General features: G+C 34.4%; 1 protein-coding gene across 1 annotated transcript in view; it reads left to right on the plus strand.

Annotated features, from left to right (window-relative positions):
* HDX (highly divergent homeobox) overlaps positions 1-17,888 on the plus strand; it is a 220,013-nt gene that overhangs the window by 36,363 nt on the left and 165,762 nt on the right. The window contains exons 2-3 of the mRNA XM_059384879.1: positions 9,901-10,047; positions 14,236-15,351. Coding sequence (XP_059240862.1) covers positions 9,901-10,047; positions 14,236-15,351 — 1,263 coding nt within the window. The remainder of the gene's footprint in view (positions 1-9,900; positions 10,048-14,235; positions 15,352-17,888) is intronic.

A 17,888-nucleotide genomic window follows, 5' to 3' on the forward strand; every position in this document is an offset into this window, starting at 1 on the left:
AGAGAACAACCACCACTACTTCATAGATACAACTTTTATTTTTAATTCGTTCCCACTATTCTGGTTCACTTTTTTTACATAGATAATTTTTAACCTATCTACCATCACAGTGAGATGTCCAGTACATCAAATTCCATAATAACCTTTTAACCTGAACTTTTTGATACATACACCCATGTTTTTCTTTAGCTTTTCTATTTTTTTAATTTTTAAAAAATTTTAGTTTAGTTTATTCTTTTTTGGTTTTTATTTTTTAATATTCATATATAGAGTTAAACTTCAAGGTAACCCCCTTTCCCCAATCAATGCTACCGCTATAGGTAAACCAATTTTTAATCCCCCTTTATCTTAGGAAAGTTGAGTCATTTAACAAAGATATCAAGATACATCCAGGAAGAATCAAAATAGCCTTCCTCGCCCACACTGATGATTTGTAACCACTCTCCCATCTTTTTCTTCTGCCAGTACTTCTGTGTATTTGTGTTTGTCCTGATAATATATAAATCTTATACTTAGGGTTCTTTTTGAAGAGGTTCTTTCTTTTTTCTTTGCTTTTATATATATTTCTCTTGTCATATACTCTTATCAGTCTTTTTCTTTGGTTTTTGTTTGTATACTTCATAAATCTTACCTTGGGGCTCATTTGGGCTAAGCCTTCTCTTTTATCTTCCCTTCCGCCCCCCTCTTTTTTCTTTTTTTTTTTTTCTTTTTTTCTTTCATTTGGGTGGGACTCCTGATTGCTCAGAAGCGTTCCAAGGTGCAACTTGACTGCACCACGGTTGTTACAACCAGCTATATCTGTTCAGCCATCTCTCACCAAAATAACTAGGAGGAGGAATGCCCAACAGAAGAAAAATTCAGAGGATGGGCCTTCTGCAACAGAGCTAATGGCTATCGACATAGACAAATTGTTGGAAAGGGAATTCAGGCTAACAATTATTCAGGCACTAGCTAGGTTGGAGAAAGCCATGGATGACCAGATGGAATTGAGTAGGGCAGAACTGAAAGCCACCAGGGATGATGTTCACAATGTTAGGGCAGAACTGAAAGCCACCAGTGATGAGGTTCACAATGCTCTCAATGAGTTCCAATCTAATCTAAATTCTCTCAAAGCTAGGGTAACTGAGACAGTAGATAGAATTAGTGATCTGGAGGACAGACAAATAGAAAGGATCAGGAGGAAGCCTGGAACAAACAGCTTAGAAGACACGAAAACAGAATCAGGGAAATAAATGATGCCATGAAGCATTCCAATGTCAGAATTATTGGAATCCCTGAAGGGGAGGAGAAAGAAAGAAATCTAGAAGATATAGTGGAACAAGTTCTCCATGAAAATTTCCCCAATCTCGCGAATGGAACCAGCGTTCATGTACTAGAGGCAGAACGGTCTCCCCCCAAGATTGTACATTCTTGAAAGTCCTCGAGACACCTAATAGTAAGAATGAAGAATTATAATTGTAGGTAGGCCCTCTTGAAGGCAGCAAGGACAAAGAAGCTCCTTACGTACAGAGGAAAGCCCATCAGAATAATGTCAGACCTGTCGACAGGAACGTGGCAAGCCAGAAAGGGCTGGCAAGATATATTCAGGGCACTAAATGAGAAGAACATGCAGCCAAGAATACATTATCCAGCAAGACTGACATTCAAAATGGATGGAGAGATAAAGAGTTTCCAAGACCGGCAAGGCTTAAAAGAGTATGTGACCACCAAGCCAACACAGCAGAAAATATTAAGAGGGGTTCTATAAAAGAGGAATAACCCTAAGAATATCATTGAACAGAAATATAGAGACAATCTACAGAAAGAAAGACTTCAAAGGTAGCACAATGTCAATAAAAATGTATCTAGGGGTGCTTGGGTGACTCAGTGGGTTAAAGCTTCTGCCTTTGGCTCAGGTCATGATCCCAGGGTCCTGGGATCAAGCCCGCATCAGGCTCTCTGCTCAGCAGGGAGTCTGCTTCCTCCTATCTCCCTGCCTGCCTCTCTGCCTACTTGTGATCTCTGTCTGTCAAATAAATAAATAAAAATCTTTTAAAAAAATAAAAATGTATCTATCAATAATCACTCTCAATGTGAATGGCCTAAATGCACCCATAAAATGACTCAGGGTTGCAGATCGGATAAAACGACAGGACCCATCCATATGTTCTCTACAAGAGACCCATTTTGAACCTAAGGATATACCCAGACTGAAAATGAAGGGATGGAGAATCATCTTTCATGCCATTGGGCCTCAAAAGAAGACTGGGGTAGTGATTCTCATATCAGATAAATTAGATTTTAAACTAAAGACTGTAGTCAGAAATACAGAAGGACACTACATAATTCTTAAAGGGACTATCCACCAAGATGATCTAACAATTGTAAATATCTATGCCCCCAATATGGGAGCAGCCAATTACATAAGAAAACTATTAATCAAGATAGAAAGTAATATTGATATGAATATATTAATAGTAAGAGATCTTAACATGCCTCTGTAATAGACAGATCATCCAAGCAGAAAATCAATAAAGAAACAAGAGCATTGAATGACACATTGGAACAGATGGACCTCTTAGATATATATAGAACATGCCACCCTAAAACCACAGAATACTCATTCTTCTCAAGTGCACATGGAACCTTCTCCAGAATAGACCACATACTGGGTCACAAATCAGGACTCAACCAACACCAAAAGACTGAGATTATTCCCTGCATATTCTCAGATCACAGTGTTTTAAAACTGGAGCTCAATCACAAGGAAAAGTTTGGAAGGAATTCAAACACCTGTAAACTAAAGACCACCTTGTTTAAGAATGATTGGATCAACAGGAGATCAAAGAACTTAAACAATTCATGGAAATCAATGAGAATGAAGACACTTTGGTCCAAAACCTATGGGATACAGCAAAGGCGGTCCTAAAGGGGAAATGCATAGCCATCCAAGACTCCCTCAAAAAAATTGAAAAATCCAGAACACAACAGCTGTCTCTCCACCTTAAAGAACTGGAGAATCAACAACAAATTAAACCAACTCCACACATAAGAAGGGAAATAATCAAGATAAGAGCTGAGATCAATGAGGTAGAAACTAGAGATACAGTAGAATGTATCAATGAAACTAGAAGCTGGTTTATTGAAAGAATCAATAAGATCGATAAACCATTGGCCACATTAAGCCAAAAGAAAAGAGAGAAAGCCCAAATTCATAAAATTATGAATGAAAAGAGAGAGATCACAACTAACACCAAGGAAGTAGAAACAATCATCAGAAGTTATTATCAACAGTTATATGCCAATAAGCTAAGCAACCTAGATGAAATGGATGCATTCCTGGAAAACTATAACCTCCCAAAATTGAACCAGGAAGAAATTGACAACCTGAATAGACTGATATCTAGTAATGAGATTGAAACAGTGATCAAAAACCTCCCAAAAAACAAGAGCCCAGGACCTGACGGATTCCCTGGGGAATTCTACCAAACTTTCAAAGAAGAATCAACCCTATTCTCCTGAAGCTGTTTCAAAAAATTGAAGCAGAAGGAAAACTTCGAGACTCTTTTTATGAAGCCAGCATTACCCTAATCCCCAAATCAGGCAAAGACCCCACCAAAAAGAAATTCGACCAATATCACTGATAAATATGGATGCAAAGATTCTCAGCAAGATCCTAGCAAACAGGATCCAACAGCACATTAAAAAGATTATCCACCATGACCGGGTAGGATTCATCGCTGGGTTACAAGGATGGTTCAACATCAGTAAATCAATCAATGTGATAGAACAAATCAATAAGAGAAGAGAGAAGAAACACATGGTCCTCTCAATGGATGCAGAAAAAGCACTTGACAAAATCCAGCATCGTTCCTGATTAAAACACTTCAAAGTATAGGGATAGAGGGAACATTCCTGAACTTCATAAAATCTATGAAAGACCCACAGCAAATATCATCCTCAATGGGAAAAAGCTCACAGCCCACCTGTTGAGATCAGGAACACGACAAGGATGCCCACTCTCACTACTCTTGTTCAACATAGTATTAGAAGTCCTAGCAACAGCAATCAGACAACAAAGAGAAAGAAAAGGTATCCACATTTTCAATGAAGTCAAACTCTTTCTCTTCATAGATGACATGATTATTTATATAGAAAACCCAAAAGACCCCACCCCCAAACTACTAGAACTCATACAGCAGTCCAGTAATGTGGCAGGATACAAAGTCAATGTACAGAAATCAGTGGCTTTCTTATACACTAACAATGAAAATACAGAAAGGCAAATTAGATAATCCATTCCATTTACTATAACACCAAGAACCATAAGATACCTGAGAATAAACCTAACCAAAGAGGTAAAGGACCTGTACTCGAGGAACTACAGAACACTCATGAAAGAAATTGAAGAAGACACAAAAAGATGGAAGACCATTCCATGCTCTTGGATCAGAAGAATAAACATTGTTAAAATTTCTATACTGCGTGGAGCAATCTATACTTTTAATGTCATTCCTATCAAAATTCCACTGGTATTTTTTAAAGAGCTGGAGCAAATAATCCAAAAATTTGTATGGAATCAGAAGAGGCCCCAAATTTCTAAACAAATGTTGAAGAACAAAAATAAAACTGGCTGCATCATGTTACCTGATTTCAAGCTTTACTACAAAGCTGTGATCACCAAGACAGTATGGTACTGGCATAAAAACAGACACATAGACCAGTGGAAAAGAGTAGAGAGCCCAGATATGGACCCTCAACTCTATGGGCAAATAATCTTTGACAAAGCAGGAAAAAATATACAGTGGAAAAAAGTCTCTTCAATAAATGGTGCTGGGAAAATTGAACAGCTATATGTAGAAGAATGAAACTCGACCATTCTCTTACACCACACACAGAGATAAACTCAAAATGAATAAAAGACCTCAATGTGAGACAGGAATCCATCAGAATCCTAGAGGAGAACATAGGCAGTAACCTCTTTGATATCAGCCACAGCAACTTCTTTCAAGATATGTCCCCAAAGGCAAAGGAAACAAAAGCAAAAATAAACTTTTGGGACTTCATCAAGATCAAAAGCTTCTGCACAGCAAAGGAAGCAGTCAACAAAACAAAGAGGCAACCCACGGAATGAGAGAAGATATTTGCAAATGACACTACAGACAAAAGGTTGATATCCAGGATCTATAAAGAACTCCTGAAAATCAACACACACAAAACAGATAATCATATCAAAAAGTTGTCAGAAGATATGAGCAGAGAATTCTCCAATGAAGACATATAAATGGCTATCAGACACATGAAAAAATGTTCATCATTACTAGCCATCAGGGAGATTCAAATTAAAACCATATTGAGATACCACCTTACACCAATTAGAATGGCCAAAATTAACAAGACAGGAAACAACGTGTGTTGGAGAGGATGTGGAGAAAGGGGAACCCTCTTACACTGTTGGTGGGAAAGCAAGTTGGTGCAGCCTCTTTGGAAAACAGTATGGAGATTCCTCAAGAAATTAAAAATAGATCTTCCCTATGACCCTGCAATTGCACTCCTGGGTATTTACCCCAGAGATACAGATGTAGTGAAAAGAAGGGCCATCTCTACCCCAATGTTTATAGCAGCAATGGCCACGGTCCCCAAACTTTAGAAAGAACCAAGATGCCCTTCAACGGACGAATGGATAAGGAAGATGTGGTCCATATACACTATGGAGTATTATGCTTCCATCAGAAAGGATGAATAGCCTACTTTTGTAGCAACATGGACGGGACTGGAAGAGATTATGCTGAGTGAAGTAATTCAAGCAGACAGAGTCAATTATCATATGGTTTCACTTATTTGTGGAGCATAACAAATAACATGGAGGACATGGGTAGATGGAGAGAAGGGAGTTGAGGGAAATTGGAAGGGGAGGTGAACCATGAGAGACTATTGACTCTGAAAAACAATCTCAGGGTTTTGAAGGGGCGGGGGGTGGGAGGTTGGGGGAGCCAGGTGGTGGGTATTAACGAGGGCACGTATTGCATGGAGCACTGGGTGTGGTGCAAAAATAGTGCATACTGTTACGCTGAAAAGAAATTTTAAAAAATAAAAAATTAAAAATATTAAAAAGAAAGATTCTCTCCCTCCCTCTTTCACCCCTCTGCCCCCTTCTCTCCCAATCTGAAAAATAAGAAATATCTGTTTATAACAAATGCTGGTGATAAAATGATAAAACAGGCTTGTATCAAATATTGGTGAGAAAGCAAATTTTTACAGTCACTTTTGAAAACTAGTCATTTCTTATAAACATACACTTACTATATGAAATCCACTCCTAGGTATTTACTCCAGAGAAATGAAAAGACAGAAACCTGCACACAAATTTTCTTTTATCAACTGTATTCACAGTAGCCAAGAACTTGGAGATTTCAAATGTCTGCCAATGGGTAAATTGGTAATCTGTGTACATTCTATGCAATGGAATACTACACTGCAATAGAAAGGAGAATACTCCACATACAGACAACTCAGAAAAATCTCAAATGCATTATGCTAAGTGAAAGATATTAGTCTAGGAGGAATAGAATATATACTGTTATTCCATTTATACAGTGTTCTTCAAAAGTAAAAATTATAGAACCAGATTAGTTGTTGCCCAGGGCTGGGATGGCGAGAGGTTTTAATTATAAAGAAGCAGCATAAGGGATTTTTTTTTTTTTTTTGGAGTGATGGATCTGTTTTGTGTCTTGGTTGTGATGGTGGTTTCATAAATATATTTGTTTGTCCTAACTCATAAAACTGTATACCAAAATGAATGAAATTAACTGTATATGAATTTAAAAGTGAATAATAATAATGGGTAAAAAGATCAATGTTAATAGAGATGTATTGGTCAAATTACTTTTAATATTGGAAAGAATGTTTTATACTTGACTCGGTGGTGACTTTTTTGGACTCAATCCATTTTTAGAATCAGTTTTCCAAAAATGAATACTTAGGAGTAAAATTTTTTTGTATTTTTCAAATGATTTAACATGTTAAGACATTATTAGGGCATTACTAGATCTGAGTTTATGTGTGAAATCAGATGTGTAAGAACAGTGTTATGGAGAAATTTATCTGAAATGTTCCCATGTGAAAATATGACCAAAGCTATGTGATACTGCTAAGGGGAAGTCATTCTTAAAAGCTTCATTTTTCAAGTACTCCTGAGGCAATAAATTTATATAACATTTTACTCAATGTTTTGCTTGTTTGAATAGAACACACTGAACATAAACCTCTCTGTGGCTCAGAATCTTTATTAAAATACTGAATCCCAAAACTGAGGATAACCTGAGAAATCCCATATCTGAATATGATAAAGTAAGGAGCCTAGTCATACTTATAAGTATGTTACAATTATAGCATGCTTTACAATGTAAGAAAATGAGCTCCCAAATCCTTAATTATTTGTAAAAACCCAGACTAGTAGGTAGTACATGTAGTATATTCTAGCATTTTACAGATTAGGAAATAGAGGCTCATAAAATTTAATTGACTTGCACACTAGTCCACAGTGGAGCTAAGTCATCTTATTTCTGTGTGCTATCATGTGCTAAGTGAGTGCCACATCGCAAAGGGTATTAGATTAGTAAGTCTTGGGGTAAGGCTAATGACTTGTTATTTCAGTATTTAATTCCTTAATTCAGTTACCCTCTGTACCTCAACCCAACAAACCTCGATTTCCATGAAACCAATGGGTTGCCATTTTATTTCTGCAGAAATAAGAACCGGACTTTTAAAATGAAGGTTTTTACAATTCTCTTCCTGATTTTTGTGTAAATGATTAGTAACTTTGTCTATGCTGTCATTCAATATCTTGCCATTTCACAGGCCAAGGTACCTAACCAAGTTATCTTGGTTATAAGGTTTTTATCTAGTTGTTGTGATAAAGAATAAATGTCCCATGAATACTCGCTCTCTTGAGCAAGGTGGCTTTCTTGCTGTTGCTATGAATTTAAGAGAGAAACTGAAAAGGTCACAGCATTGTCTCCTGTCAGGATGTAGACTCCAGAAGTGAATTTAGTGCTCAGCATTGGTATTTGGCTGTTGTTATCAGTGAGGAAGAAATTGCTGTGCTTTTTAATATTTATACCATATTTGAGTACATGTTGCTGTTGTAGCTAGCCAATAGGAAAACACTTGTATATTTTACAGCTGTATCACCACACATGAGGATCGCTCATATCTCGTATTCCAGGATTTTTTGTTTTTGTAATTACAGCCCTGCAGAGAAGGATCAGAACCATTACCCTTATTATGCGTCAGTGAAATTGAAGTTTATGGCCCTCTTCAGAACTGATTCCAAAACACTTTGCTTCTAAACCCACAGGAGATGATATATTTTAGGTATTTGCCCTCTACTTCCCGGCTCCTCTCTTGACTGTAGCTGAATTATTTAGGAATAGGAATTCCAAATTGCTCGAAAATGTGACCGCCATGATAGTAAATGTTGCTTTGATGAATACCATCACTACCCTCTGGCCCAAACATCCTTGAAAGTTTGGTCACATGGCACAATGTGATCCCCTTCAGAAAGTTAGTGGAGTTATTTTATTCATGAAGTTTCAGGGACTATCAACTTATCTTTTCTGCGTCCTTTCCCACATCTGATTTTCTATAATTGGATTTCTTAACATTAGATAGGAAGATGTTTGTATGGGCAGGAAAAAGATTCAGGTGTACAAATGGCAATAGACTGCTATATGACTGTCTTTAATTCCTTTATAGTTCAATATATTCAGAAAAAGGAAAAATATTTTTATTTCCACATCAGTGTACTTGGTTGTTTCCATACCCAGTATACTAGAATGATTTCTGTTTGGTTTGGCTTATAGTGTTTCTGTCATTGCTGTTTTCCTAATTTTGAAGGGACAATTTCCTTTGGAAGGGTTTTTTTTTTTTCTTTCTGTCAACTTTTAGGAATAACAATTTCAGTATAAATGCTTTAAATAAGAACCAGAAGTTGCCTTAATCTAATTACGAGGTTCTTTTTCATTAAATGCACTACTAGAATTCACCCTTTTTAAGAAAAAAAAGTTTGACCTGCTTTTTATTGTGAGTTTCACAGGTTGTTTTCCTCTCAATATTAAACACTTTGTGTATTGGTAGAAAGGATAAAGTGCATTTTTAAATTTCTCTTGTGTAATTATGATGCTGTCAGTTTAATTAAAAGTATGTAGTTTTGGGGCGCCTGGGTGGCTCAGTGGGTTAAAAGTACGTAGTTTTTACATGTTTCCTTTTAGTAAAATGCATGTGATTTTGAACTTTGATTTATATACTATAGTTATTAAAAATAATTATTTTGGTTAGTAGAGATATTAGTATAGATATTTTGAGTTACCAACACTTCCTATTTATTTTTAAGCTTTTTAAAGAGAGGTTTTATTTTTATATATACAAAGAACCCCTTTATTCAAGAAAGAAAAAATAAAAGCACCTCTTTGTTTCAGACCACAGTTTCTGGCGTAAGATGTGTGTCAGATGCCTTGTTTGACAAAGAACAGTGAGAGTTCCTGTTGATAACTGACCATGAATGTATGGCTACCACCATCTCTGACTTTACTAGCCAAAAATATTTATTTCAGTGAAAAAACCTTTACTTCCCAATGTACCAACACTAACCAGATAGGGTTTTCCTCTCTCTCTCTTTTTTTGTCCTTAAAGTTTTTACTTATTCTGAACAAATTTAATAAGCATTCGCATTATATATAATTGTCACTTAGAGCCTGTTTCCCTTTGACAAACAAATTCTTGCCCATTACTGGGAATTAGTTCAATTAAATAAATTTTGCAGCTTTGAAGCACTGAAACTGTATAAAAAAAAACGGCATGCAAACTCTGCATACACCCAACACTTACTACAATTTTCAGAGTATCTTCTTTTATTTTTAGATGAATCTACGTTCTGTATTTACTGTAGAACAACAAAGGATTTTACAGCGTTATTATGAAAATGGAATGACAAATCAAAGTAAAAATTGCTTTCAGCTCATATTACAGTGTGCACAGGAGACTAAGCTGGACTTCAGTGTAGTCAGGGTAAGTATTGAGGCTGTCATTCTTGAATTTATAGCTTTTTATAAGTAATAATTGCTTCCTATGAGAAAAACTATCAGAGTATGAAGTCACTAATGTTATAAACAGTTTCATTTCCCTGGTATAAAAATACTACTTTCTTAAAAAATAATAAATAGAGCTAATCATTTAGTATGTATTTGTTTCTGTAAATACCTTGAAAACACTAAAACTTTTGCATTGTAAACATAGCTTTAAAAAAATCCTAATCCTTTGAACTAATGAATACTTTTAAGATTAGTTGCTTATCCTGTGCCTTCTTTAAACCCAGGATTAATTTGGAGATAACCTGCCAAAATTATATCAGTAACACAGGCATTTACCAAGGAACTATTGTGCACCTAGAATATTTTCTTGGTGTATTTGAATTTTTTTCAGGCGTTTTTGACTTCGGTATTTTGGGCTTTTTTAGGAAAACTGGGCCTATTTTATGAATACCCACTCCTTATCCTAAGTAAAATGCATGGATTTTAATGGCTTAATTAACGAGTAAGAAACAAGAAATCCCATGGGAGGAAATTTTCTTTTATCACAACCATAGTTATTCAGCTGTAAAAATCAGAGCCCTTAAACTTCTTTGAAAGACAATGAGAAGGTGATGGAAAGGAGATGAGACAAATCTAACAGAATTAGTTACAGATTTTATTGGAGTACATAGGTCCTTTCATGTTTGTCTGAACATGGTACAAATACTCCTGGCTTGAATAGTTATGGATTCACAGATTGACGACTTTCTCATCCTTGTCATTCTTTAGGCTACTTTGTCAAAGAGAATCTAGGACATCAGTTTTTAGGTTTATTTCTTTTGGAAGAACTTTCAAAAGACCCTAATTATAAAAGAAATCTCTTGACAAGCAGAATTCTTTGGAAAAACTATTTCTTAAAGACTAAAGGATATATTTACCTTTGAACAGGGAATTATGATACCAATTCTAGGGAATTATCACATGATATCTGTTTTTATGTGCTGAGATCAATCATCATATTCAGATTCATGTAAGAACTAGAAATATCTTCTTTCTATTTGTAGATATAAATTCCCTATTTGAATTTACAGCTCAAATTTCTTCTTTACTATGAATTCTAGACTATTTAATTTTTTTGTACCAGATTTGGTAAAATTGTGCCATAAATAGTTGATAAAATAGTTATATTAATATAATATATTAATAGTTAATAGTTAATAACATATCATAGTATATCACATTATATAGTATATTATATATCATATGTAATAATAATAATCATTATATAAATATCAGATGACATATATTTATATAATTATAATTATATCATATATAATTTTATATATATAATTATATCATATATCATATAACATATTATATTTATATAATGATTATTATTTTACAATTATATTTTTATATATTTATATATAATCATATTTTATACATATAATGTGATTTTATAGTATATAATAACCAATATATATTATATATTGTACTATATATAATGGTTATATAATAAATATAATTAACATTGATTATAAATAACATAATTAATTAACATAATACAATAAAATTTGGTAAAATAAGAGAAAGTGTGTTTTAAGGTCAAAGATTGTCCTGGTATATTCAAGTTCCTACTTCCCTTTAGTAAATCTCATAGAAAAATGTTTAATTTCCTTAGAAAAAAATAAATTTTATATTTCAAATTGACAAGATTGCATTTTACAAGTAAAAATTCATTGTTTTTGGAGTGACTGTTTTTCTTTTTCTTCTTATTTTTTCTTCCTTTTTCCTTTTATTTTATCATTACTTAAAAGTGAAAAGCCTTATCAGACAGCTTCTTAGGTACTTTGTGATGGTTCATATTTCCAGTTTGTCATTGCAATAACCTACTTGATTGTACTTGAATATTGACAGTGCTGAAATGCAAACATTTATATTTATGTTCCAAATGGTATGAAATCTAAAAAAACAATTAGAATGACAGAAATAAATTCATAGATTTTAAGCTTACAAGTAAAATATTACTTAAGTTTTAAGGACTTGTGTAAAACAGATTCATTCTCTCTGTTCTAAACGAGTGTAAATTGTACAGAAATTCAGTCTTCCTAATCTAAATTCCAGCACAATTTTGGTTGCTTTCTGCAGTCTGAGAAGGGAGTTGTTTATAGATCCATTATTCTATAACCTCTCTTGTCCTCAATATTTTCCTAGGTGTATATGTTGTACTTGAAAGAGACCTTTCTTTATTATTTTAATATAATATTTATTGTGTTTTTCCTCAGAACTCAAGTGTTATGGTACTAAGAACCTGATCCCAATGTAAAATGAACTTAAAAGGGTCCTGAGACCGAGCCCTGCGTCAGGCTCTCTGCTCAGCGAGGAGCTTGCTTCCCTTCCTTTCTCTCTGCCTTCCTCTCTGCCTACTTGTGATCTCTGTCTGTCAAATAAATAAATAAAATCTTTAAAAAAAAAATAAAAACACATCACATAAAGGTTAACCAAATACACCCTGCAGCATGTTTGTGAAAGGCTAGTTTATTTAATATTTTCACTTATTTTTTTAAAAATTTGTAATATATTAATGTGTTTTGGCAGTTTATACTGTGGTGTACATTTAAAAATACTTATAAGTTTTACTGATCACATTATGGAATGTAATATTTCTTATTGCATATTTTTATTGTATAATCATGATTCAGTGTAATATTACTAAGATCATTATAACAGATTACTTATATAAAAGTGCATATTTTGTAATCAAATTTGAATGCCAATCTCTTGTGTTATTTTTATTAATAATGATTATTCTGTTTATAAAAGTAATGCACATTTACTAGATAAAATTTCGTAAGTAGAGAAAAATACAAAGAAGTAAATAACCACCATAAATTGGTAACAAACGGGAAAATATTTGCAACTTGTGACTGTTGCTATCTCTAGTAAAAAATAGCTTTTATAAATAAACTTAAAAAGATAAATACCCCAATATAAAAATGAGTAAAATTAATGGCTAAGCATAATATAATAACCATAGAAATTCAAATGCAAAGAGAAATTATATACCTTATATTAACTCCTAGCTAGTAAACACTACAAAAAGAAAATGCGAGATGTTGGTGAGGGAGTGCAGAAATCAGAACTCTTATACATTAGAGGGTACTTTGAACATATCAAAAAGCCCAACACTTTCTTTTTTTAGTACATCATTAGTTTTTGATATAAAGTTTAATGATTCAGTAGCACAAAGATGCATATATAATGACATATATTTCAGTATGGTTTATAATAGTGAATAATTCCAAAAATAACCCAGTAGTATCTTGCAATATTAAATTAACCAAGTTATGATATATCCATAGAACAGAAGTTGTTAAAACTGAAGATTACAAGTGTATATTTGTTTAATAATACTATGAGTATTTTCCAATGTCATTTAACATCCTACTTTTAGTATGCTTCCAATCTTTAACTATTAAAAATAAATATATGATGATCATAATCGCATATATACTTTGTATATACATATGATTATTTTAAGGATAAAATGGATTTATAGAAATGGATTTACTAGGTCAAGGGATATAAACATTTTTAGAATTCTTGCTGTAGATTAATTGAATGGATTTTGGGGAAAGAAGCAATAATACAATTCTGTTTTCAAAGTTCTTAGATATTTATTAAGAGCAAGTTCTTTTTTTATGGTTATTTCTTTTTTTATATTATTTATTTGATAGGCAGAGATTACAAGTAGAGAGGCAGGCAGGGAGAGAGAAGAGGAAGCAGTCTCCCTGCTGAGCAGAAAGCCCGATGTGGGGCTCGATTCCAAGACCCTTGGATCATGACCTGAGCCGAAGGCAGAGACTTTAACCCACTGAGCCACCCAAGCGCCCCTAAGAGCAAGTTCTTTAACATTATACTGACCTTATACTTTATTTTTATTTTCTAACCTTATACTTTAGTTACTTTTTCTTTTATTGTATCTTTTTTGTTTCATTTATTTATTTTTATTTCTTTTTTTTAAATTCAATTAGCCAACATATAGTACATCATTCATTTTGTATGTAGTGTTTACTATTTGTATAGGCCTTACTTCTATGACAGATGAGAATACAATTTATCACATTGAAAGTTTTTTTCCTATATTTTAAGAACATTTCCATATTGTCATTTTTTATCATTACAGACGTGGGTTGGCAATAAGAGAAGAAAAATGAGTAGTAAGAATTCTGAATCAGGAGCAGCAACAACAGGAACTCTTCCTGGTACCTCTTTGACATCTCCAGACATTACAGTCAGAAATGTAGTTAACATCACTCGACCCTCAAGCCAGCAGTCTTCCTGGACATCTGTCAATAATGATATCATTGTAACTGGTACATCCAGTCCAGCAAGTTCATCAAGTAGGCAAGGGACAACCAAACATTCAGATACACAACTTACAGAAGCACATAAAATTCCTATTCAGAAAACGGCCAGTAAAAGTGATACTGAGTTTGAGTTGCACATTCCTGTTCAAAGACAAGTAGCACACTGTAAAAATGCCTCTCTGCTCTTAGGTGAAAAAACAATTATCTTGTCAAGACAGACAAGTGTGCTAAATGCTGGAAATTCAGTATACAGTCACACAAAGAAGAACTATGGAAGATCTTCAATGCAAGCCTCTGATATGATGGTACCTCAAAAGCCATCTTTGTGCCACCAACCTTGCAAAATTGAACCAGTTGGAATTCAAAGGTCGTATAAGCCTGAACACACAGGTCTAGCACCACATAACTTATGTGGGCAAAAGCCACCTATTAGAGACCCTTACTGTAGAACACAAAACTTGGAAATCCGTGAGGTATTTTCATTGGCTGTTAGTGATTATCCCCAGAGAATTCTGGGGGGAAATGCCCCACAGAAGCCTAGTTCAGCACAAGGAACTTGTTTGTCCATTGCAATGGAGACTGGAGATGCTGATGATGAGTATGCCAAAGAGGAAGAGTTGGCATTGATGGGAGCACAGATACCAAACTACTCAAGATTTTATGAAAGTGGCAGATCCCTTGGGACAGAGAACCAAAGTACAGCATTGCCTGGACCAGGAAGAAATATGCCAAATTCACAAATGGTGAATATTAGAGATTTGTCAGACAATGTACTGTATCAAAACAGAGACTACCATTTGACACCACGGACCTCATTACATACAGTAGCTACTACAATGTACAGTAATACAAATCCATCACGGAGTAATTTTTCTTCACATTTTGCATCATCAAACCAATTGAGATTGTCACAAAACCAAAACAATTACCAGGTAATGTATGCATTTATTTTATAAAAGTTTTTTAAAAGTTTTGCTTGATATAAAAAGCTGTGTTTGATATCCAGTTAAACATGAGATCTGCTCATTTAACTCTTATTTTGAAATAATTTGAGAGTTTTTGCTTCAAAGTGGTGCTTTGGGATCTTTGAAGACTCTTGTGCTTTCTTGGTCATGTTTAAAATGGTGAGTTTTTCTCCATGGAATATAATCATAGAAGCTTTCTCCTGACATTTAAAATTATTTTGTTCCGGAAATAGTAGTTTTATAGGAAGTTTGGCATCTCCCATCACAAAATAGGACTAAAGTGACTCGGCTCATCCCCTTTAACATAGATTATTCCTGTAATGGTTTTTACTTGAAATTTGGAAAGCTGTCACTAGATAAGTGGTGCTTTCTTTGGATACATAGCAAAGCAAGTCAGTCATTTCCCTGAGAGATGGTGGCTAAGAAGTCAGAGTATGCAGTAACTCAGCCAAATGCTTTTTCTAAAAGTAATGCTTTATTAAAACATCAAGTGGAATGTTGTTGATCAAGTTTTTAAAGTGTTTATAGAGAAGAGACATTCAGAGTAAAATTTAAAGCAACTTTAGTCCTGTGCAGAAAATAAGTGTTGTTTCTTCACTATTTCACATATTCAGTTGTTTAAATGTGCTGTAAATAATCTCAACACTGAGGCAGAAGCCCACCTCCGAACATCCCAAGACCATAGGTTTCTCTGAAAAAATATATTTCTGAGAATTTGAATAGGACAGGGAAGTTTGCTGTTTTTCCTTGTTACTAGCTGGACCTTTGTTCTGTGGACCTTAGCCACAGTATTTACGTTTAATCTGGACTTAAGGTCCTTCCAGGCTCTTCTCAACCTATATAAGGAACTAGTTTCTCCTCATCCCCCCCCCCCATCTTATAGCTCCCTGCTTCAAAACAAAAAGCTGTAACAGAGTATAGGAAGAATCTCTCCTGCGCCTAGTCCTAACAAAAGATGGCTGTATCATCATCATTAGTATTCATTTATTACTGAGAACCCACTCATTTTTTTCTGTTATTTCCTAAAGCATGCTTAAAGTAACACTGAATCATACCATTGAGATCTGGAAAAAAATTAAAAAAAATAAAAGACTTCCACTAAACCAGCTTTAATTCACCTTCTCTTTTGTACTTCTTTTTATACCCTTTAGTGTTTTTCTTAGTAATATTAATGACAGTAAAATTTACCATCTGTTAAGGGACTTCCACATACCAAGCATCATTAGTCATTTTATATACCTGATCTCATTTAATCTTCTGGACATGTAGCCCACTCTGGATTTATAGGCATTTTATATAAATTTCAATAACTTGTCCAAGATTACACAGCCAGTAAGTCCAATACAGAACTAGTATTCCAACTAAGAAATATATCATGTATTTTTTTATGCTTTATCATATAGTCTAATGATTTCAACTGTGTTAGAATTATTTGGAAGCCTGAAAGTGAAGTTTAGCTTTTGTTTTTTCATAAGCAAATCACTCCCTTTAAAATAACTTAACCTATACATTTTTATAGTCTATTTTTTCCTGAAAAAACTTTTAAAGAAATTAAATTTGTTTTATATAAAAGAAACTCTTGAAAGTAATAAAACTTAGCAAATAATTGAGTACTAATCTCTTTAAAGAAAGGCAGTCTGACATAACAATGAAGAGCATTGACTTAGAGCCCAGTAGACCTGGATTCAAATTTAGGTTTTGCCACTTTCCACTTGTGTGACCTCAGGCAAGTGACACAACTTCTCTGTTTAACAGTTTCCTCATTTGTATAATGTGGTTAATATCCATTTCACAGGAAAGCTGTGACATAATTATGTCACAATCAGTGCAAGGCTACTTGTTCCTTCCCTGGCACATAAACGTTCTTAAACTTTTAATGTTGTAGTTGGAAAGTTAATGAAGCTCTGCTGCTCCACGTCTCCTTTACATTCAATTTCAAGTAAAATATTGCAGAGTCCACTATTATCACAGGGTAGCTGAAGAAGAAATAGCTGTAGGGCTGGCCAGAAAAAGACTGGAGATTAGCCTCAACTTTACCAAAATCGATGTACTTAATTAGAATATACTGGACCTTTTCCAACTTGACCTTAGACAGTATGGTAAAGGGTATTTGCAGAGAACCCTTGGGGGCATTACTTTGCCCCACCTTTCTTTTAATTAGTTGAGATTTGGAGAAATCAAAGCAGCCTGAGGAAGTGTAATCCATGAAAATGTCTTAGCCCAGTTGGGCTGCTATAACGAACATACTATAGACTGGGTAGATTAAACAACAAACATTTATTTCTCACAGTTCTGGAGGCCAGGAAGCCTAAGATCAAGGTACTGACAGATTCGGTATCTGGTAAAGGGATGTTTCCTAATTCATAAATGACAGTCCTCTCACTGTGTCCTCATATGACAGAAGGGACAAGGGAGCTCCCTGGGTTTGCTATTATAAGGAAACTAATCCCATATATGAGGGTCCATTCTCATGGCCTAATCACCTCTCAAAAGCCCAACCTCGA

This window comes from Mustela nigripes, chromosome X (assembly GCF_022355385.1).
Source record: "Mustela nigripes isolate SB6536 chromosome X, MUSNIG.SB6536, whole genome shotgun sequence".
Lineage (NCBI taxonomy): Eukaryota > Metazoa > Chordata > Mammalia > Carnivora > Mustelidae > Mustela > Mustela nigripes.